Source organism: Pelmatolapia mariae, linkage group LG23, assembly GCF_036321145.2.
Source record: "Pelmatolapia mariae isolate MD_Pm_ZW linkage group LG23, Pm_UMD_F_2, whole genome shotgun sequence".
Taxonomy (NCBI): domain Eukaryota; kingdom Metazoa; phylum Chordata; class Actinopteri; order Cichliformes; family Cichlidae; genus Pelmatolapia; species Pelmatolapia mariae.
This window is the reverse complement of record NC_086246.1, coordinates 13,158,098-13,182,189: the sequence shown is the minus strand read 5'-3', so window position 1 is coordinate 13,182,189 and position 24,092 is coordinate 13,158,098. Positions and strand designations below refer to the sequence as shown.

Sequence of the window (24,092 nt, the reverse complement as noted above, 5' to 3'; positions counted from 1 at the left end):
TGAAGCTAGTTTAAATCTATTATTATATTAGAAAATCCACATGCTATTGATTGTAGCCTGTAGTATATGGAGATGGCCACACAGTGGCGCCACCTTATAATTATTCACAACAGCTCTGGGGTAACTACAGTATTGACTTGCTAATTAGTTGTATCAATTCTCATTGATTACTTTTGGATTTAAATCCATAGCAGCCTGGTAGCAGAGCTTAAAAAGGTGTGAAATAAGAAAAGTGTCCTGAGGTGTTCAGTAAGATTAACTCAGTGCCCTGTACGTCAAAGGGAAGTCAATATGAGTATGTGAAACTACTCCATCTGGCACTGCATCTCACAGTTTGTCTTCAGCTTACCTTGATTTTAGAGGGAGACAGTAGTTTTCCATTAAGGACTCGGGAGTGTGGAAAAAAAAGAAAAGAAGTGATGTTGTGTTTCAAAGTAAAATTACAAAAGCATCCCTGTCAATTACTAGCAAGCACTTCGATAAATAAAGCCACACCATCCTTTATAAACAGTCACAATTTGCAGGCTGTATAACAGTTTGGCATCTAGCCGTAGTTGTTAGCTTGGAATTAAAGAGTACACAATCTCCCTGAGAAAGGAAGTGGAATTGAAGTGAACTTGTGCTGTACTTGAGTAAATGTACTCTATATATTATATGTTTTTGTTGTTATATTATAGTCAAATTTTGAAAATGTAATCATGTATAAAATGAATTTAGCTGTTACATAAACACTGAGAAGTAGCACAAAAAAAGACAGCAGTAGAAAAAGGCTACCTAAGCAGTAAGGGTAGGGGGAAAATCGATACAGCATAGCATCATGATATTTTACATGGCAATGTTGTACAGGAACACCAAATATCAAGATTTTCTAAAATAAAATGTAAATACTATGGGAATATTACAAACAAGAGAGGTCATATTTACACACCACCACCCTGAGACCATGTCAGTGAAGCAGACTTACATTTAACTGCCTCAACTGAAAACCCATCTAACACTGGACACACTTAGCTCGACAACCCAAGCTCCTAACTCTGAGCAAGTTAACGGCTCAATCACACGAGTAAAAGCAGGGCGGCAAGATGCTTGCAACTACAAACTCTATCTTATTGCAACATTTACGGCAGGTTTTAGTGTTGGTATGCTTGTCAATCTCATTTTCCAGCAAAAACAATAACTGAACTTTATCTTATTGGACAAAATCAATATTGACAAATTTTAACTCTGAGGCCATAATTTGCACTTGGAAAGGGGTGATAAATCCTAATATAGGTTAATTCAATATTCAGCGACATAATGTTACACAAATGTACAAAACCACTACCTAGCAGTTATACTGTACTTCACAAGATGTGCTCAATTACCCACCTTCTCTCATAATGTAATGTAATGTAACCGTTACATTTTTTCACTTTCACAAAGTACACAAACTGCATTAAGTAGAAAATACTAATACTGTGCTGCCCATGTACCCTGTAAAGTTAGCTAAAAACGAATCAAATGTACTGACATTTTGTTTATTTGCAGCCTATAAACTCCCTCACATGGTAAGCATATGACACATTATTTTCAGGGGACTGCTCTGTAACGTGCTCCTTTTATTTAAAAAAAATGTGTCAGCTGTAAGAAACTGAAGACTTTACGGGTCCAAGCACACATATTTCCAAAGAGGTTAATCGGCTTGATCAGACTGGGTGTGAATGGCTACTTTCTGGCATTCAATGGCTGAGCACCGGATGCGATATATCCGCTGTCACAACAAGCGCTCTGTCGTGCCCCCCCCCCCCCCCCCCCTTCAGGTTGACGCCACATACAGCGCAAATCCCGACCTCTCCGGAAAGAGAGAGAGAGAAAAAATCACACTCACACGCGAGGAAAAAAAAAGTACTTGCAAGACGTTCTGAGCGTCGCGGATAAAACACACGGAGTGAAAACTACCTGTAAATGGGAGGTTTGTCGCCTCTTCTCTAGTTCCCGTCTTCTTCTTTCCTTTTTTAAGTTTGCTAATAAACTTTATCGTGCGGCGGCTGTTTGAAGTTATCGCGTGCTTTAACGCCTCGTGCTGTTGCGCAAAAACATGGGATTTACATCTTAGCGCCGCTTCTCCCGAAGGAGCGCTCCGGCTGGAAGCTTTCTCAATGGATTTTACCGACGGTTTTCCCGACTGAAGTGTTGCCGCAGGGAATACTCGCCCCCTCAACTTGGATTTGTTTCACCTAAACGGGGGTCTAAAAGTGTCGCGAGCACGGTAAGTGTGACCTGTGTAGTTCTTATTCTTTTTTTCTCTTTTTTAACAATACGCATATGCTCTTGGTTGAAGCTTTGGACTAACAAACTTTGTTCCCCCTCACACTTTTCTTAGCTGTGGTTTTGTCACTCCCGTCCTTTAGGTTGCACTTGGGTCATACGTGCACTGTTATGGTTTTAACATAGCTGCTGGCTTAGTTTTGAGCTCATTATCTTAGTCATCCTCCCCCTCTTAAGTTTATAAGGTCCCTTTTTCCCTTTTAACTTCTAAAATTAGCCACCGCCTTCGCTCTGACTAATGACTCATTTAACTTAATTGTTCACCTGACCGCTGGTGTCTGGTTATTAGGAAGTAGCAGTGTCCAAGTTGGCACGTGTTTGCTCATACGTGCACTCACACAGTCTGCACTGTTTCCGTCCGCTGCTGCGAGCTGTCCGCTTAGCTTTTCTCTTTCTTTTAAACGTGTTTTCCGTGCCGCACGCTTGCATGTTTGCATTATAAATCTCATGCACACAGTGGAAACGCGCTTATCGGTTGCGTATCACAACCCGCGCGAGTCATCGGGCTTTCTGGTTTTACTCAGCATTCAATTTTTTTAATGTCTTTTTTTTCTTTTTGGCTGATGCTCTGTTTAGTTTTAGGAAGCTCGATCCTGTCACAGAGCTCCAGCTTCCCTCCCACTGTCACAGACTCCTGTGTGGAGGCGTCTGTTTTAACCAGGCTTATAAAACCAAAAGAACCCAAGATATTCCTAAAGATGTCCCACCATACACAAACCCTCTGAGTGCACTCCCACTTAACATGGCCTCTTTCTTTGCTCCAAACTACTACTTCTTCAAATCTTGTCACTCATCATCTTTTCAGCTGTCTAACAATGTAAAAATGTGCTCGAATGGGGAAGGTTGCTGCAGGCCATTTGCCACTTGCCACAGGAACAAACAAAAGCCGTTCCTGTATTGTAACTGAAAGGAGGGGTGGCCTTGGTCCCTCCACCTCTCGAAAAAGATTGCATTTAAAAGGTAATTAGCACGAGCACAAGAATCAAGACCTTTTTTTTTTTTTTTCGTTTTCACCACCCTATCACTTTGGTGTGAGGCGGTGGTGAAAATGAGCCTGTGTACAGAGCACTTTTGTTAATACTCACATTCAAAGGGAAGCTATGGCTGATCTGGGGTGAGTATCCAGTAGTTGGGAAGTCGAAACTGTTGTATTGGTTTGCTTCATTTTAAACTCTTATTAGACACTTGGGGCTCTTTGCTTTGTTTTTTTTCTTTTTTAGTTTAATAGAAATGAAGTTGGTTTCCTCTCCTCTTACATGCATTCTTTCATGCGCTTCAACTCCTCGTTTGAGTTATCAGTTTGACCCACATCAGTCTTCAGTGTTTAAAAAAGAAATGAACTTTGATCATCAGCGTATGCAACCTCAAACGATGGAAATGTTGACCCTGTGAGAGACGGGCGTAGAAAATGTGAAACATGTCATTTGACACGTAATTTACTTCTGATGTTTTTGCTGTGTCAGACGATATTTTGACTGTTGGCTGATCGTGTTGGTTATTGGAAGGTTAATAAAGTGAAAAATATCTTACTTTTCCTCAGCCAGTGGTGATGTCTTCTAACATCTTATGATAGAACGACAATTTCAGATCTGACAGTTGACTACCAAGCAACCGATTGGCTTTTCTGTGTATAAGGTAAACAACCGTCATAGCATTAATTGATGTATTGATGCTGCTATAATCTGCTTATTTTAACGTTTTGCCTTCTAAAATAAAGGTTAAAGGTAGAAATTGCACATCGCCATGCCCCGAAGCTCAATCTGACAGATTAGTGATGCACTTATAATAGGCCTAATTTTATCAGCCTTTTGACTGACATAAGCAACAAAGCTGCTGTGATGAATGATGACCTGAAATTTTTCTTCATGTCCATTAGAAGAGGAGGGGAGGGAAATCTATATTTTAGTATAAATATATTTTTTAAGATCACGATTTACCTGGAACAGCAGGTGCGTTACTACTCATAAAGCTTATATCTGAATAAGGTTCCAATCCAGATTAGGGGTGTCACAAAAGCAGTGTATTAATGATAACCGAGATATTATAAAATGTACAATTTTATAATCTCATGAATAATTGTGTAATTTTCTATAGGAGTGTTTAGACCTTCTTGCCACCTGCATTGGTACATTGAGTTTAACAAAGCTGTAGTTGAATTTGTGTGCGTGCTTTATTGTTTTTATTTGGGGGTTTTTGGGGGGTGGGGTGGGGGTTGTGTTTTTAAATAGATACCACAATATAGTGCATTTTTCCCATGCATATAGTACGCAAACTAAAATGGCCAACCAAAAGAGTCATTATTTGAGAAACTGAAGTTTCAGCCATTTTAAGCCTTGTTACATGCCAGATCGATGACAGGAAGCGTGAGCGCTGCAGCAAGGGTCTGTGGTAGGACTTGTACCAGGGGCAGGATTCTTCATGTTCAGCAGCATGACCTCACAGCATCAATTCATTACCAGCATTGCATAGCTGGTATTAATTTCACCTCGTGTGTCTCAGTCCCCATTGCAGTCTGGGCGTTTTTCACACGCATCCAAATGCCTGTTTGACGACTTGTTTTAAAGACTCATTTTAGATGAGTGTCTCGCAAAATAACAAATTGTGAGTCCTTGTAAGTCAGACCTGCAGGATAGTGTTGTTCTTTTGTTGTTTTAAGCTGCAAGCAAATTTTCTCTCTTCAGATATGGTGAGTTATTGTCATACATGCGAGAAAACAGGAAGTTTTCACAAAATAGCAGCCGGAAAGCACCTAAATTCAAATATCAGAGGCATAAACCTAAGGTCTGGGAGTGGATTTAGATTCAGCTTTGAGCAAACAACCTTTGGTTATCCTGCCTTTTGAGAGCAGACAAAGACTCGCTTGTGATTCAAAGGAAGCCTTCATAAAATTGATTCTGCAGGCCCCAGCAGACAGCAGCTAGTGACTTAAAACATTACATCGACTGTGCGATCTAACAGATCTTTTCTGCCACACTGATGTGTTTGTTAGACCTAATTTCCATAGTGGTGCTCGTACTGACATCGGTTAGGATTTGCATGGAATAATTTGCATGACGTGCCACCCCATACGGATATAAACTGTGTGTTTCTTTGACAGGACTTCAGATGTGTCCCCTGCCAGCCACAGTGGCCCTTCAGTCACGAGATGTTTTCCAGAAGTCAGAACGACAGCGACGGGGGAGGAGGGCAGCGGGGGTCATCATTGAACCGGCCAGCGGGTACACTGAATGACGAAGGGAGCTCTGAACCACGGACTCAGCAGACCGATGACGGTCCTCCAAATCCTGGGTTGAACAAAGGACAGCTGCCCCATACTGATCCAGTGCTATCTCTGGATCAGATTAGGATAACTGGGAGTAGCAATGAGTACACAGAAGGGCCCACTGTTGTCCAAAAGTCTTCAGGTACTCAGGATACATCACAGGGCTTAGGAGGCAGTGGACAGCAGGAGACTCAAAAAGAGAGGCCTTATAATCTCCGCAACCTGCACAGAAACTCTTCCACGCCGGGTGCTATGCAGTCTTCCAGTGTAGACGACTCCCATAGCAGCATCAGGACAAGCGTGGGAAGCGTTTCTTCAGACCAGAGGCTTATCGGCAGCCCAGAGAACGGCGACCAGATAATCAGAACACAGCCCAAGCGTTCCGAACTGAACTCAGAGGAGCTGAAACCCTTGAATGAGGAGTCCAGGCCAGTGGTGGTGATGACGAGCAGCAGTGTCAGTAGAAATCAAGGTAAACACTCGGTTAGGTGTGAGGACTGCGGCCGATGTCAGTGTTCAGATTGCCGTCGCCCACGGGTGCTCCCTTCCTGTTGGATGTGCGGCCGGCGGTGCGTGTGCTCAGCAGATAGTGTGGTGGAGTACGGGACGTGCGTCTGCTGCATCAAAGGCCTTTTCTACCACTGCTCCAGCGACGACGAGGACACGTGCACGGACAAGCCATTCTCGTGCACGCAGTCCCACTGCTGCGTCCGCTGGCTCACCGTGTCGCTCCTCTCCTTGTTCTTGCCCTGTATCCTGTGCTACCTCCCGGTTAAAGGATGCATGGCAGTGTGTCAGTGCTGCTATGACAGAGCCAAACGACCTGGCTGTCGGTGCAAGAACTCAAATTCAGTCCACTATGAGGATGTCCGGAAACCAACGTAGACGTAGTGTGTATGTTGAAATGGAGATGGATGGAATGGCTCTACGCTCGCTCAACTCGATAGGCGTGTAGTTGTGTAGATGAAAGGTTTTAATAGAGATCTAATAATGCTGTTGTGCTTAAGTTTTTGTATTTTTCATCTAGGTCATTACAATAGCTGCTGAAAAATGGCCTTAATATGCTGCCTTTTTAAAGTGGGCTCAGAAAAATCTGTACTAAAGGCACGGGAGGTGCATTCACTCACCCTAGCATTAGGAGTTTCACTTGAAAGGTAAACCAAAAGAAGCGCTCTACATTTAAAGGTATGAAGACATATTCAACTACTGTCTTTTTTTCCTCCTCTTTTTTTTTTAATGTCCTGAAAATTTGTTCACTCAAGTGCCCTCGTTGTTTTATTGTTATGAGTCCAGCAGATAGCGTCTCCTCTCTTTTTGTTGTTTTAACATTTAATACAACTTGTATGCTAAGAACAGACTCCTGTTACTGACTGTAAAGTTTTAATTGCAAACGGTGTGCGTACGTCAGAAAACGAGTTGAACAGATGTTTTATTTTTGTACATAATACTTCAACTGGGAAATGTTTTCTGCCATGCCAGAGGCACCTTGATGAATCCATACCTAAACTAATCAGCCACAACATTAAAACCACTGACAAGCGAAGCGATGATCTCATTGCAGTATAAGGTTTGCCCGGGAAACGTACCGCCCATTTAAACGTTGTTTACGCAAAGCCCCACCCCGGGACAGGGGACAGTGTTCCCATCACACTTCATAAACTGCTCAGGAACGATTTGAAAGAACACGTTAAAATATCCCAAACTGATCAGAAACAAAGTCACCGACCCACAACCCATGACAGTGTCCCCACTGCCAGACACAACATTAATCACAGCGTTTTTTAAGAAAAGGGAGACTGGTGGTTTTAATGTTTTTGGCTAATGGGTGTATATGAATCAGATAATTGACCTTTTTTTTTTTTTGTTTCTTTGTTTGAAATTTTGTTTTACATTCACTGGAATGTTTCTTAATCACGTTTATGTAATTTACAAAAGAAAGATCTTATCCCTTCTACTTGTAAATTGTACAGTGACCTTATATGAAAATTCTATTTTCTAATTCCAACATTGCCTAGTGTAAAGTTAAAACTATATATTTATTTGAAGGTTTATTATTTTATAATGATAAAATATTTATTTTGAGAAGGCATCAATGTTTCGCCTCTTTGTGGGAGAAGGGGTCACTCTGTAGTCACTGCAAGATCAGAGATGACCCTGTACGAATGTCAAAGCTGGATGAATATTTCACTGTGGATTAGGAGACAAATATATTAACGTTTGACATTAAACAACCCTGAAGTCTGACGGTAGTTGTTCCTGTTTTTTTGTGTATTGTTCCTGTTTGTTGGTGTGTTTCTCACTGTCTGAATATGCTTCTCTTTACTGTGGCATAAGAGCAGCTCCGTTTCATCTAGATTTACACTTTCCTTCATATAATTTAAGGTGCACATTCTCAACATTTTTAACTGAGCCTCGGCACGAAATCCGAAGCAGGGCGGTCATTAACCGGTGCTTTGGAATTTTCCCCACAACGCAATCGCTTAAATTGTTTAGAGAGATCAAAACCGGAAACGGGGACACATTAATGTTCACCTCATTAGGCAAAGCCTCCAGTAAAGCCCGTGTGTGCAGGAATGCGATCGTCGCCTCTTTTTCATCTTCTAAAGTCGAACGCTCCACCTGTGTTTTTGCAAATATGCGTTCATGTAAGCCTGCTATTACGTTCTGGCCGGGCTTCAGGTTTGTTTCATGCAAGATCCACAGGAGCCTGCATATACTCAGTCCCCTATTTTTATTTTTTTTTCCTTTAATCAAAGGTTTGTTCAGGAATTCCTTGGTTTTGAGTGTCCCTGCAGGGGAAACATAAGCCTGAAACATAAAGCCCCTGACACTTGTTGACAGCATACGGACGTGTTTGCAGTGCGGTATGCATTCAGGGAGGTGATTGACATGCCGAGGCCCAACCTGCACTCACTTGTTTGTTATTCATCCAAAGCCTTTGACTGATTGGGGAAGGGGGGGGGGGGGGGGGGTGTTTTACATAATTATCAACTTTCACCTATTTTACAGCGGTGGCAGAGGAGATGGAAACATAACGGGTAGAATCCCATTAGAGACAGAAAAGAGAGAGTTGATCTCGTGTTTAGGCTTCATCTTTGCAGCCACAGGCCTCCTCTACCCCTCCATTATCTCAGCTGTGAATGAAGGAGGGAAGGGTGGGTGAGGCAGAAGGAGTGGGTTGTTAGGAAGAGGGGACTGCAAAGGGTTAAAACCATCACTTTGAATGACAAAGACCTAACAGTTTACCCCTGTATTCAGCCCGGCATGCATTCATCCTGTTTTCAATAGTTGAAGGGTGGGGGGGGGGGGGTTATTTTGGCTCCCCAGCACTGTTCTCTGCTACCTGCTCCTACTTTGTATTCCCATAGGGAGATGGCTTTCTTGTTGGGGGTAGGGGGAGAACAGTTGGTTGGGTTCAATAAGGGAGGGGGGGGGGGGGGGTCAGTTAAAAAGAAGAGTATGTTTGTTAATGCTACTGAGAAGTATTATTTTCAGCTCAAATTCACCAGGTCTTTCTTTTTAATACATACTTTTTTTAAAATCCCTTTTATTGCATGTTCGCTCTGCATTAGAAGAAGTCACGTTTAGATTAAAGGCATCTTCGGAAGATGTATCTCATTTGGCTCACTCAGTCATTTCTTTGGGTTTTTAAGGGTTTCACATTACTTGAGAGGGAAGGTAAGCCACTGGTGCGCTTTACTGATGTATGTGACCAGGAGGACCAAAAACAAAACAAAAAAAGAGTAAAAGTTGGTGCACAAAAGAATAAATGCAGGAGAAAGGGAAAGCTTGTCGCAGTGATTTGGCAGCGCAGAGGACTGAGGGGGGGTCGGAGGAAAAGAGAGAAAAAAAAAAAGGTCCCAGAACGGCTCTCTTTGTTGGTTTTAGCCGCAGTGGCCCCTGCGGTTCATGGCGGCTGTGGGGCAGAGCAGCCTATTCACCCTGCTCACCAAGGCAGAACGCAGCACAGGAAGACAGGAAGGAAGCGAGGCTATTCTTCATGGACGCATTGTCTGTCTGTCTGAAGGTCGGCCAGGCATAAGCAATCAAACACCACTGTGAGAGAACGAGAACAAGCAGAAGAGGAAATTGAGGGAGACGGGCACCACCCTGTGAAAACTGTCAAACATATTAAGATCACAAAGATGTAAGGTGTTTTATGTTTGGGGCAAGAGTTTCTTTTCAACCGGAATTGTTGCAGGGCCATATGTAAATAATGATTACTTGCACTTTGCTATACTATTCTGCCTACCCCTGAAAACCTAAACAAATTACACAACACATTATGTATTGTGCAATTTGTCGATTGGCACAAAAATGCCAGATGTGGCAAATATAACACTAGTTAAAACTCATATATACAAAGTGATATTTAATTTCTCTTTTTTGAATTTGTCAGAAGATTGAAAAAAGCACTCGACTTTCAAAAAAAAAATTTTTTTTGGCAATTATGTCATGCTTAAGGCTTTACAGGACTTATATAAGAATAATGTAAGTGTAATTTAGCTGTCAAAAGCCTGTGAATTTTTCACCCTGGTGATTAGTATGTCTCCATTTGGATTTTTGTATTGGTACACTTTTATGTAGCACACTATCTGCACTAATTTTAAAAAAGATACAGGACAAGATATTGTTTCTCTGAAATCTAACACGGTTAGTTGCACTCCAGGAAATTACATTTTCACAGTTTAAAGAAAATGTTGTAGCTTGCATAAATGCTATCACTAATGAAAATGGTGGTTTCCTGCTCTCCACTTCCACTACAGTTTTAACAGGATGGGTTCTGAGACACACATGCATTCGCTGGACACTATCAAGTACAGCTTGCTTGTATTGGATTTGACTTTAACTTTATGTTGGGGGTCGGGGGAGAGCATTTGGTTTGGTTCAATGGGGGGAAAAAATCTGTTAAAAAGAAGGGTTGTTAGTGCTAGTGATAAGTCATATTTTCAGTTTCAATTCACCAGGTCTCTACATGTTTAAATATATATATGTACATAGATATTTAAATGTAATCTTCGTGATGTGGTTTTTTGCTGGAAGCAACAATACTTGAGTGCTGAGCTGGTACTAAGGAGGCCCAAAGTTTGCCAGGAAAGTATCCCCTACCATTACATCTCCACCAATATGAACATTCAATACAGGGCAGGCTTCATCTTTGTCAAATTTTAAATGAATTGAACTGCTGATTAGATACTCATGTTAGCAAGCAGCTGAAGACCTGTACCTAACAAATTGGCCAGTAAGTGTAAATTACCCTTATGTTTCCAACAAGTTTTAGCCCTTCCGTTGTGTTAAGGTAGAAAGTACTATGCTTAGAATAACATAAAGAACCACAGAAGTTGAGACTTGACAGAAAATGTAATGTGTGCTTAAGTTTTAATTAAAATTGATCAAACTTAAAACTTGACAGTTTTTACAAATGTACATGAAGAGACTTCAGGGGCTCTGTAGATTTCCGATTTTTCCATCACTTGAAATCTCTGTTTTTTTAAACATGGGATTATGTGGATCTATTGGACTGGACAATGTATTTACATATTCTTGGTCCCAGTAGAAAAGTACAGTGAATTTCTTTTAAAATCCCTTGGATATATTTCTTTCTGTTTAAAAGGAGTTTTTCCTTCCTACTGTTACCAAAGCACTTGCTCAGAGGGGGGCATGACTGTTGGGGTTCTCTCTGTTTTCTTTGTGTTATTGTAGGGTCTTTACCTCAGAATATAAAGGGCCTTGAGGCAATTGTTATTGTGGTTTGGCGCTATATAAATAAAAATCGATTGAATTAAATCCAAAACCAGCAGTTTTGGATTTAAAATAAAATGTTCTCTTTTGTAATGCGACGTATATATACCTATAATGTACTTACGTTACTTTGGGAGAAAAGTCAGTTGAATAAATTCAACTGGTGGTGTTAAAGAGAGGCTGTGAGGCTTCAACCCCACAGAATGTAGGTGTAAAAGAAGAAAAAAAAATCACCACACCTTTCTTTTCTCTACCAGTGAAAATGTTTTCTCAGAAGCTGAACTTTTCTTAATTGTTTTCCGATGTGGGCGGCAGAGGCACATCTAGAGCTCAGAGCTGAAGCGCATCCCCCCACCTGACTGTGGTTTTACTTTCCACTGAGTTTGTCCTCTTGCTACTGTCATACGTCACTTTGTGCAGTTCGAGGTACAGGAAGTAACTAGTGGCGTTTTGGTATGAATATGGATTATGTGATGCCTGAGGAGGCCGCCTCATCGCCCTCTCCTACGTTACTCATCACTGGTGTGAATATTTCCAAAATGATCTCCTATTGTACGAGAACTTTGGCCTGTTTTTTTGTTTGTTTGGTGTTGAATTCTCATATTCACTAACTAGGATACATGCAAAGCTTTACAAGGTGAATTACGGGGCGTGCCTGTGGTTAAAAAACGAAATCTTATGTAACTCATTTCCATCCCGGTGACAGCTGAACTACTGTTATGCCTTAAGGAGAGAGATTATAGAAGCCAGGAAGGCAAATAGAGGGAGCAAAGGAGACACTGGAGAATGCATCTGTCATAACAGTTTAGTGGGTGTGAAGGAGATGAAGGGCGTGTGAGTGTGCGTGTGTGTCTTTGTGCAGAAAAAGCTGCAGACAAGTCTTTGCATATGTTGGAAATGGTAAAAGCCGGACCTGCAGGCGTGCGTGTGTGCTAAAGTTCATGTATGCATGTGTATTCTTGCACACGTGTGTGTATCTGTCAGCATAATCAAGTCTTTCACCCAGATAATGAAGCCCCAACTGGAGGCCTAAGTCTAATAGCGGCACTTAACTTCAATCCACCACAGGAAGTTGGCTATACACACACACACACTCAGAGTTGGTCCGTTGCTGACAGCCAGTGGATATTTGTTGGCGACACCATGGCTGCAAGGTTCTTTGCAGCTTAGCGGCCAATTGTTGTTCACCCAGATACACACACGCACACACACACACAAAGAGCTTAGAGCTTCAGTTGTTATCCTGAAAGGCAATCCTGATCCCTCTGCTACACAGTAGGACAGACACACATAAAAAGAGGAATTAGTGCGGTCTGACAGCTCACTATACCACATCACATTTAGTGTGTGGATGTGCGCAATGGTGGCAATTATGTGTGTGTTTTGGGAAGGTGCGTGGGCTTGTGGGTGCATGCGTGTAACCGCTAACAGACTTAGAATTATACAGTAACAGTTTACATTCTGTGAGGAGAATAGCAGACATTTAGTGCTCATACAGCTTTAGCCAAACACTGTTTGCACACACAGAAGGAAATAAGTAGGTCAGCTGCATCAGTTGGACACCAAGTTGTTACCACTCTGATAGCAACTTTCTCCAAGAACTGATGAAAAACTCGAGAGGAAAATAAATTGTGTCAAGTCTCTTAAAATGCTGTTTAAAAAAAAGTTGTTTCCTCTGTATATCTTTAATGACGGACTGATATGATGAAATATCTTCAGTAACGAGAGCTGCTGCATCACAGCTGCTAATTCAGAACAAGCGAATCTGTGGATTTGCTTTTTGAACTCTGTTTGTTCCATGTAGCCCGTATAGTTAAAACTAAAAACCAAATTGTTTTGAACTAAAATCATTTATAAAGCTGTCGTAGTATGAATTTGGTAATGCAGTAAAAGTACAAACAGACGTGGCAGAGTGAAAGAATTAATGAATGAAGCCAATTGCCAGGCTTGAAAACTGCCGTCACTCAATGAAAACTTGAGTGAGGTTCCCCTTCAAAGTCCAGGAACGTAGAAATAAACATAAATAACCTTGTTAGTGAATTCATTTTTGACTTTTATCAGTAGTTTTCTAGGCTTTCTGAAGATCTTTTAAAGGTTTTCTCTATTTATATTTAGTCTGGTCCACTTAACACTAGCCTATTAAAGTCACCTAACTCGAGGGAAGATACACAGAGAACAAAGCAAAAGGCAGCCGACATCCCAAGAAGTACTCTGAATGTCCTTCAGAAGCCTCGAGAATTATTCCTAAAGACTACGTAAAGAAATGTTCAAACTATTGAAGAAATACTGACTTTGAAGTTTGTTGGAACTGTAAATCTCAGTTTTTGCCTTTTCATATTTTACAGCAACTCATATTTTACTAGGAAAATGAGAACGAACGATAGTCGGGTCAAGACTTCTGTACAGTACTGTACATAGTTATCTAATCCAGATTTGAAACAATACAAATTAAAAACTAAACTAAAACAGTCCATCGCTGGAACATTGCTCTATACCAGTGTGACAAATCGTTGAGTAAGGTGTTTTATTATGCAAGCTTCAAGGGTTGGTTTTCTTCATACAGGAAGCAACATCATTGTTTACCATAGAAGCCTGGCTCTCATGTGTAGGTTCTAGGCAAATATCTTATCATTGTATTGTGGCTTCTGCTTTCTCTGGTCACAATTTGCAAGCAAACTTCTCCTTTTTCAGGTGAGCATTCACATGGAGACCAGGCCCTAATCATTCAAATTACAGCACAAGGAAGGAAGGTGAGGGCATCTGCAAGTCAAATATGTAACTGTCATGGAAACATATATTTATATAAGTGCGTGCGTGCACACTACAGGACACAGGCACATGCATGCTATCGCTCTGAAATCTGCTCAGCTGTGAACGAGATAGATGTAAGAGCTAACGTCCTTCCTCCTAACTGGAGCGGACCATCGTGTCAGTGAAGAGTTCAAAGTAATTCTACGGTTATATTACTGTATATGTCTCCACTGTCATCCTTCTGATTTAAGCGGGAGATTGGGGAAAGCAGAGGGTGAAACCATGTGGAACAAAGCTGTGAAAGGAAAAGATATTATCAACCTGTGTGTCATTCAGCTCCATTAAAAACAGATTTTCCTTTCCTATGCCTCAAACTCAATGATGCGCTTAGGATGTCTTGGAGGTTAAAAGACTGTAACTAAAACAGGCTCCACTGCACTAAAAATTCGCTATTGTGTGAGAAATACACTTGAGGCTTATGTGCATGTGTTTGCACTTAATTGTACTTTGCCTTCTAAACTGGAGAGTTGTGAATGCTACCTTAAAAACCTTACATTGCTTGTTTTTTGGTATTTTCAGACCTAATCTGACTTAATTTTATGCTACATCTTTGTGGCGTAATAAAAAAGAGAGATTATGTCACTATGTACAGAAATAAACAGTAAAATCTTGTTTTAATAACTACAGCAGCACATGGTCTGATGTGGCCTGGTTAGATTTGGATAACATGAAGATGTTTTGACTCAGCGAAAACAAAGCTATGAATCAGAAAAAGCTCCGCATGAAAATGAACTGTTCCACCACTTTAGTCCAAACTAACCTCCGTCATCACGTTTCTGTTAAATGTATTATTCTTTGGTCATTTAGTTTTGAATTATGTTTTTTTTTTTAATCTATGGCTTTACTGGCATGAGGTCTTATGGAGTCTATGGCTCACTGTGTTTTTCCTAAATGCTGACATACTAATACACTTTTATGGGCCAAAATGCTGCTCCACCTACGTATTCCATCTACAAGAGCTGTAACTTGTGCGCCCTCAGGACTTGGTGAACCTGCTCTCTAACTGTGTGGTCTGCCACTTTGTTGCTGAGGTACCTAAACACTTCTAGCTTGTAATCATTGCACCTACGGGTGATGCAATATTTAGAAATGACCCAACTTCATAATGTTGCAGTGGTGGCAACCTGTTACTGTACCACATTTGAATTCAGTGATCTCTTTATTATGATTACTTCCTTCACAAACATTTGCAGAGGCTTGTTATACACCTGCAGCAATAGGACTGAAAACACCCGAATTCAAAGATTAAAGGGGACATGAAACGCTACACATACAAAGGCCCTGCTCTGACATCGATGTAACGCAGTCTGTGAAGCTGGAATTAAGAGTGCTTAAATTTAAAGTTTTAAAAACATGTTTTTATTATTATTATTATTATGCAATCACATCCACAGCTATACTGTCTATGGTTTTTGTCAAATGCTAGCATGCCAGATTTTTGGGAAACAGTTTATCTTTCCAGTCCAAAAAAACAAGTTTTAGCTGTAGACCTAAAAGCTCTCTTGTGTCAGTGAAATGTTATCTCTACTTATCTGAGGTTTCTTGTTTTCTACGGTCATGCATCCAGTACATTGTTTGTCTACTTTTTATTAGTGTCACGTGTTAGCATCCTAGCATTGGCATTTAGCTCAAAGCACTACTTGTGCGTAGTAAGTTTAGCAGAACTTCTAATGAATAACATTTCATGGAAGCTCTTTACTGATTCCAAAACTGAAAATACAATTGAATAAATTGTTGATAGAGAAGATAATTTTAGGGTTAGTTATTTGTAGAAATAGTCATTTATTAAGGCCAGAAGGCCAGAATGATGCTAAACCAGGAGCTATTAATCATATATAGAAACAGTGTGTTAAATCTGAGCGTCTCTGATGCTACATAAGAGCTGCAATCCGATTTCACTGCCTTAAAGTGTCCTGCGGCTTCATACTCTTTCTTTAGACAAGTCTGACTGACTCAGTATTTTCGAATCTTAACCACAGAATGCATGCATGTACATGCTGCAAAGGAAATGGGCCAGTGCTTAACATACAGGCAACCTCTGTCCTATTTTAAGCACTCTAGCTAACAGCACAGTGGATATTTATCACATTTTACACTAATGTATTTTTTTATTTAAAAAAAACCAAAACACATCTAAGCTGATTGCTAAATTCTTAAAGTCTGAAGGAAACTTCCTCCTCCTCTAACACGCTCTGCGCTGGAGGAAATTGATCTCTTGTGTCTGTCAGGCAGCTATGAGAACGCTGCAAGCCACAGGGTCTTGTTACCATTCACAGGTGCAGCACGCTGACAAGCTGATGATGACAGCCAATCCCGGCCAAACTTTGCGTTTTTATTGTGTGCACATGAAAACGTGTATATGTATGCGTGTTTCCCCGGCCTGCAGACAGAGCTTTGTCAATGACTGTAGAGATTGTCGACATACCTGAGATTCCTCTAGATTCCCAACAAGACAGGAGGTATATAAGACAAAGAGAGAGGCTTTGTGCCAAAAGCATCCACTCTGCAGTGAGTGCAGGTGCAATATTTCACAAGATAAAGCCTCCTCTGTTTAGAGGAACACATTGCTTTATAGCTGTGATATATGGAGTCCTTTAGAGAGAGGGGTAGAGTACACCTTTGGAATGCTGATGGGGAAAAGAACAAAAATATAGCAAAACGTCTTACTTCATGATCACATTTAAGTTCAATTGCTTGAAATAGCTCTAAGAAAGATGTCTGGTCCATTTATCATAAGGCGCATTATGTGGTTTATTTAAGAAGCACTAACACAAATAATGTAAAGAATGTGTGTAATGAGAAGATAGGATTCAGTTCAGTTCTCAAGCTGTAATGTGACATAATATGTGCTAATGCTGGTAATGTGACTGAGTTTTCAAGCTATGCAAATATTAAACCAAACTTTGTTTAAATAATTTCAGGTCAGGCAGCTGCAAAAGCTGTTAACCAGCTACAAGGCTGACATTGTTACTTGGGGGAACAAAAATGTCTGGTAGACAACACCTTTACCATTGCCATTGAAATTCCAGATAGAAAACTGAGCTTTCTAACACATGTTTAGCATTGCTGAAACGTATATTTTCATCTACACCACAATCTTTCCCAAAACCTAACACGTTTTGGTGGAACAAACAGCAGACCTGTTGGTTTTCATGTCTGCAATTGTTCCAGCACTTCCACGTGTTGGTGGTGTCCAGTATCCCCAGTATCCATAAACAAACAAGATTGCCACTTTTTGCATATTTTAGAAAGCAGTGCTAATAGTATTAAATTAGGCTAACAGGCTTATACTTTCCTTTAGCTATACTCAGCTTATCTTGCATTTTGTATGTTTGTTTGTTTCTGGCCTTTTTTTTAACCTCTGCCAATGAGGTTATTTTTAGGTTTTGAGACAGATATTTGGCATGGGATAGTCTTTGAGTGTAGTTGATTTAATTTTATGACTTTGTTATGTACATTACAGTAACACATTACAACAATTTTAAATGCATAACAATTTGAATAAATATACAATAGACAGTCTTGCTGTGAGTCAATAGTCTTAACCCTGCGTCACTGTGCTGCCCTATGACAAATTTCCCTGAATATTCCCAGATATTTAAGGTAAAAAGGGATGGGTGTGCTCAACTATCCACTACTGTTGGGGGTCGATAGGAGGCATTTTCAGAAATGAATTTCAGACAGTTTTGGGATAAGTTTGGGAAGTTTCCTTGTTAAGTCTGATGTCATTAGCCATTTTTCAGTACGAATGGTCTTTTGGTTCCCAAAATCAAACACTGAGGTACTACTGAAAGTCCAAGTTCTTCTAGATCTAATAAATGGCCTGTATTTGTATAATGCTTTTCCAGTCCCTAAGGACCCCAAAGCACTTTACACAACCAGTCATCCACCCATTCACACACTGGTGATGGCAAGCTACATTGTAGCCACAGCCACCCTGGGGCGCACTGACAGAGGCGAGGCTGCCGGACACTAGCGCCACCAGGCCCTCTGACCACCACCAGTAGGCAACGGGTGAAGTGTCTTGCCCAAGGACACAACGACCGAAACTGCCCGAGCCGGGGCTCGAACCGACAACCTTCCGATTACAAGGCGAACTCCCAACTCTTGAGCCACGATCGCCCCAATAAAATGATCAGTGTGGTTGTTCTAAAAGATGTTAAAATAAAGTTTCACATCCAGACATCCATAAAAAACATTTACAACATCTAATAAAGTTCGAAGTTAGCAGGATATTTGTATGTGTTGTGGTTCAAAGAAACGTTACAACAAAACTTCTTGTCAAAACTATTATTTACTTCTTTTTTATCTTTAGCCCCTTGTAGTGGGCATTGGGTCTTGCTTGAAAACCGAAACATGTAATGTGATGTAATAATAATCTTTTCATTTTAATGTGGAAATCTGGTAAAAACAAATCCAGATGAAGGAAACACATTTGAACATTACAATATAGTTTTATTGATGGTCTTCTAGTCATCATGCCATCGATATGAACATGGTAAATGGACTGGTTGTTATACAGTGCTTTTCCACCCTGACTTAGCATTCAATGCACTTTTTTATATGCTTTTCCCATGGAAGTGCTTCCTATCTAACATCCACACACCGATGGATGCATCAGAAAGCAAGTTGGCTCTCTGATGCATCTTCCCCAAGGACATTTGGCATGTAAACTAGAGCAGACAGGGATCAAACCACCAACTTTACGATTAGTAGGCGACCTGCTCTACAGCCACAGCCATGAATATAGACATGCTGAAGAACGTTTTCAGCTTTAACGTTGCCTTTACAGATGAGCAACTCCCTCTGGTTTGTGTTCTTTGACATTTTTAAAAACCAGGTTGTCTAATTACTATTTAATGCAATCACCAGTTTTGGTGGTTGTGGGCAGCATTGTCTTGTTCTCATGTTTCACATTAAAAACAATTTTAACCCGATTTCATTGGGGTTAAAACCAGTGTTCCCTCTAATTTTTAATGTGTCTGAGCAAACACACAAACTCCCTGAGCGATCCCTTGGACCACTGTGAGCGACATCAGACGTGTGCACTGTGGTCACGTCAGCATCGAATCCATCCAAGTTACATGGTTTATTAAAATAATCAAGTTACAGCTTTTACATTTATGTTAGACTACTTTTAATTAACTTCTTTAGCCCACTTACAATGAAAATGTAAAAAAATCTAGTCATTGACCTGTGCAATATGTTAACACTATTGGAAGTAAAAATAACTTGAACTCCAATTTTGAAAACACAACTTTTTTACATATATATATATATATATGTATATATACATATATATATATATATATATATATATATATATATATATATATATATATATATATATATATATACATATATGTAAAGCTCTGACTTGTATTATGAGTATGAGTCTGTGGTCTGGGAGAGAGTCCTGTAACTCTGTCTGCAAAATACAGTATATAATGACCAATGTTGAGCAATTAATTATATATTTACTTCTTCAAAAAAGTAACTCAGTTTGGCAAACAACAAAGTTTTTTGCAGCTCTTTATTTTTTAAAAATGCAGCCAAGGCGGTTTTAAACAAACATTTCAAACTATTTACAGAACAATCAGCTGTTCTGCATCAAATTTGATGCCACACAAATTTTTGTGCCACTCCAAAAAATAATTTCTGTCCACTATGAGATAAAGGAGAACAACAGCCTGATACCTGCAGACCTGACAGCAGGAGATGTATCACTCCTGTAACACCTGTAACATTCAGCAGTCGCCTCATTGTTCTGGCACACACAACAAAACTATTGACTACACTACACACTAACTACACAAGATTTGCGCTAAACGTCTCAAATCTCTCACATCTCAAAACACCGCCATCACTCCTAAAACTTCCCCCCGTTTCTTAACAACTAGATGCCACGTTGCCATATCATGTTTTGTTTTTGCTCACAGGCGGAGAGTGCTTTCGAGCGTTTTCCTTATAAAACACCGTTTTTACCGTTTCTTCCCACGGTAAATATAAACAACGATAGCATTCAGGAAGAAAACCAAACATTGTATATATTTTTATCATAACTCTGGTTTTACGTGGCCTATCAACACAATTTAAAAACTGGTATAAAGTCCACACTTTTTCCGTCAATTGTTCCGTCTGTCCTGCTCACATCTCCAATGGTTGTACACGTTGTCATTAACGTGGCTTCACTCCACATCAGCCACGCCGCTTTGCTAGCTAAAACACCGGTGTCGGCACATAAGGACGCTGTCATAGCCTGTCAACCACGTTGATTAGCTGCGTATATACGAATGTGAATCGCATTATTGGCTGGACTATGGGATAAGGTGGCATCGTTCTAATCCCATACAGGAGCAGCCAGTCACTTACTGACTAACACTGCAAAACAGAATTGTTGAAGTTTTAATTTTAATTTCAATTCAGGTTCGATTTTATTTCTGTGCGCAACGCAGATTTTCTGTGCGCAGAGACCGTGCCAGCAGTGCGCAATTGCGCACGTGCACAGCTTAGAGGGAACATTGGTTAAAACTAAACTGATAAAGAAGAGGTACAGTTTAATTTACTTTTAGTAATATTTTATTAGTTATACTCATTACTCTTTTGATTTATATATCTAGATTCTAGGATATGAGTCATACAATGTACACAGATATGCTGAAGAATTGTTTAAGGGCACCTTTAGAGTTGCGGACCTTGGTCTGGTTTGTGTGCTTTGACATTTTTAAAAATACGGTTGCCTAATTACTGTTTTAATGCAATGGTTTTTGTGGGCATTGGGTTTTCATGTTTAATGTTAAAAACTCTTTTAACCCAATTTCAGTAGTGCTGAAATTTTGAATTGATAAAAGAGAGTTACAGTTTATTATACTTTTAGAAAATATTCATTATATAAATCAACAGAGTAAACTTTTGGCTGATTATGCACTCTACATTTACGGGTGTGTGTTTTCAGCAGCCAATGTAGCTGCTTAAATGTAGAGCTGTAAGAAAAGATAATTCAGTTCACTGCGATGTGCAATCTACTGACATGTAGTGGTGATATTTTACAGACTGTGCCTTTAATTTGCCATAAAACGAAGAAGCTGCAATGCTTATCTTCTTGAGAAGATAGTCCATGTTGTTTGTCAAACCCCCACAAATGTGGTATCACTATAAAGCTCAGGATGCCCTCTTTACAGTACAGCAATAATCATACAGATTAAATTAATTTTTTCTTGATGTAGATGTCTCAGATTCATTTCCATCACAGAAGACGAGAAAGAACTGCTGGGTGTTATGACAGAATAGAAATGTCCTTAAATATTCCCAGATCTGAGGTTAAAAAAAAAAAAGAAAAAGAAAAAAAAGAGATTAACGTGCTAAATCACCAGTTGTGTATCCAATAGTATTTGGGCTCATAATGATGTGGTGGCTAGCTAAGAATCTATGTTTAGGCTAATTTAGCCTCCTAACACCCGAACTCTTTCATGGCATGCATTTTAAAATTTTAAATGTTTCTTTGCTATTTGGGTTGATTGGGACCTGATGAATGTAAAACCAAAGAATTACCAGATTTTTTTTTTTTACCTAATTTTTGTTTCTTAGACAAATGAGATCCACATATGAGGACATTGGTTTTAAATTTTGATAGAACAGTGGCAGTATAATGTCCTCGTAAGTGGATACCAGGCCCTTGTAGAGGAAAAATTAAGTATTTTCATCTAGACATCCCAAAATATGATGTCCACATATGCGGACGCCAGGTCCTAGGAGGTTAAACACTATGGGACAAAGAAGATTCTTCTCAATAAAAGTTCATGTTGAGCATTTGTGATAAGCAGAGACAACTACCCTCCTATGGCAGGAAAAAGATGCAGAAAGGGGACTAAACTTCAGGCAAGAGAGTCTCTGAGAGGATTATCATTATTATTATGTTGCTTCATGGTTTACAGTACTTGCTAAGTCTAAGCTAAATGTTCACAATAAAACCTTGACAAAAATCAGATATTTGGTGTCCAGGACACCGTGAGTCCATGGGCTGTTGTGTACATTATGAGTTTTTAGAAAATTGTTGCCATTAAATAAATAAATGAATAAATAGGAGTGACACTAAATATGAAAACAAAATGCTCTGCAGTGATTTACTGCACATGCGTTTGTCTCTGATAGCCCCGCATGTTTTACAGTTTTAAAAGTGGCTAAAACTTTCTGTATACGTTCCATGTCTGTAGGGCAGCTGTAGACCACTAGACAGAGATTGCCTCATTGCCGGGACCCTGAAGTTAGAGAAAACAAGACGCACACTTAACATGTCATTTCACAGCGAGGCATCTTAAGAAGCAGCACTGCAGTTGAACTGTCGCCAAAAGCAACAGAATTCCTTCAGCCTGGAATGCCTGCTTGATTAATATAGAAAACAAAGTCTCGCTTGAGCTCATTTTGGTGCAGAATTGTGTCACTTTTCTTGCTAGTTAAGCTGCCTATCGAAATAACAAGGCATGTCTGCCATGTCGACTGAATCAGTATAATCAGCTTTTAGTTTTGGCTTTATTTTAACATCTATAAATGTTTTTGCACCAAACTCTGAAATAAGAAGCCAAGCTTTTATCGGCTTTTTGTCATTTGTTAATCAAAGGAAAAATCAAAAGTCAGTTTTCATTAAAGCACTTGTATAAACAGCAGTTCCCCTCTGTGCAAGCTGACACCATCACTGGACACACGGGTGTGCTTGTCCTTTTGGAATTTACTGTGTATACAGGTGATGCATGTATGTGGGAATCTTGTGTTTGTGTGTATATGTGTGTTTACCCAAAGAGGAAGTTCCTGTGGTGAGACGGTCCTAAGCTGAACACACACACACCAGTGGAAAAGCTCTGGAAACGGCTTCCTGTGGTCATCCGTGCTCAATAACCCTGAAGAAAGAGACCCTTACAGACCAAATTTCACTGTCTCTCTCTCTCATAAGGGCCTGTACTACCCAGGCCGTCCACATGGTTATAGCCACTCTTCAGCTGTGGCATACAGGCTTTGGTGGATGAACAGAGCCTTCAGAAACATTGAATGTATTTAAAAAATGCATGCTTATCCAACCTGATATGGGGAGTGTTAGTGCACAGCCATTGTCAGATCTCTCCAGTGATGTTCAATCGAGTCTCTGACATTCTGGTATCTGGACATTCACACAGTGGTCCCAAAGCCACTCCTTTGTTATCTTGGCTGTGTGCTTAGGGTCATTGTCCTCTTGGAAAATGAACCTTCGCCCCAGTCCGAGGTCCAGAGTGCCCTGGAGCAGGTTATCATGAAGGATGTCTCTGTACTTTGCTGCATTCATCTTTCACTCAACCCCGACTAGTCTCACAGCTCCTGCTGCCAAATAAAACATCCCAACAGCATGATGCTGCCTCCACCATGCTTCACTGTGGGGATGGTGGATTCCTCTAATCCTGATATTAAGCATTCAGGCCAAAGAGTTCAGTCTTTGTTTCATCACACTTTTGTTTTTCATGGCCTGAGAGGCCTTTAGGTGCTTTTTCCAAACTTCAGGCAAATAAGGAGTGACTTCCATCTCGCCACTCTACCATAAAGGGCAGACTGGCGGCACGGTGCAGAAATGGTTGTCCTTCTGTTTGGTTCACCTGTCTCTACAGAGCAGTTCTGTCAGGGTGAACATCAGGTTCGTGGTCACCAGTGTTGGTCAAGTTACTTGAAAAAAGTAATCAGTTACTAATTACTGATTACTTCCCAAAAAAGGTAATCCCGTTACTTTACTGATTACTTATTTTCAAAAGTAATTAGTTACTTAGTTACTTTTTAAAACATGATTTATCCCCTAAATACGTAATAAAGCAATATTACGTTTCAGCCCAATTCTACTTTTTCTGCATAATCCATCATATAAAATGTAATCAAATGAAAAAGTCTCTTTTTAAAACTTGTTTTATTAGTTTTAATCTTTTAACTTTATGCATCAAGCAAACATTAAATTATA

General features: G+C 40.1%; 1 protein-coding gene across 3 annotated transcripts; it reads left to right on the top strand.

Moving 5' to 3' along the window:
* The first annotated feature begins 1,844 nt into the window (after positions 1–1,844).
* Positions 1,845–7,813, top strand: spry2 (sprouty RTK signaling antagonist 2). Of its 3 annotated transcripts, none has more exons than XM_063467404.1 (2): positions 1,845–2,248; positions 5,405–7,813. In XM_063467404.1, exon 2 carries the CDS (start codon positions 5,453–5,455, stop codon positions 6,452–6,454), a length of 1,002 nt encoding a protein of 333 aa, XP_063323474.1. In that variant the 5' UTR covers positions 1,845–2,248; positions 5,405–5,452; the 3' UTR covers positions 6,455–7,813. The 3 variants fall into 3 exon arrangements, with proteins under 3 accessions (XP_063323474.1, XP_063323477.1, XP_063323475.1); XM_063467407.1 differs by lacking the exon at positions 1,845–2,248 and adding an exon at positions 3,337–3,421; XM_063467405.1 differs by lacking the exon at positions 1,845–2,248 and adding an exon at positions 3,849–3,942.
* Positions 7,814–24,092: the final 16,279 nt, after the last annotated feature.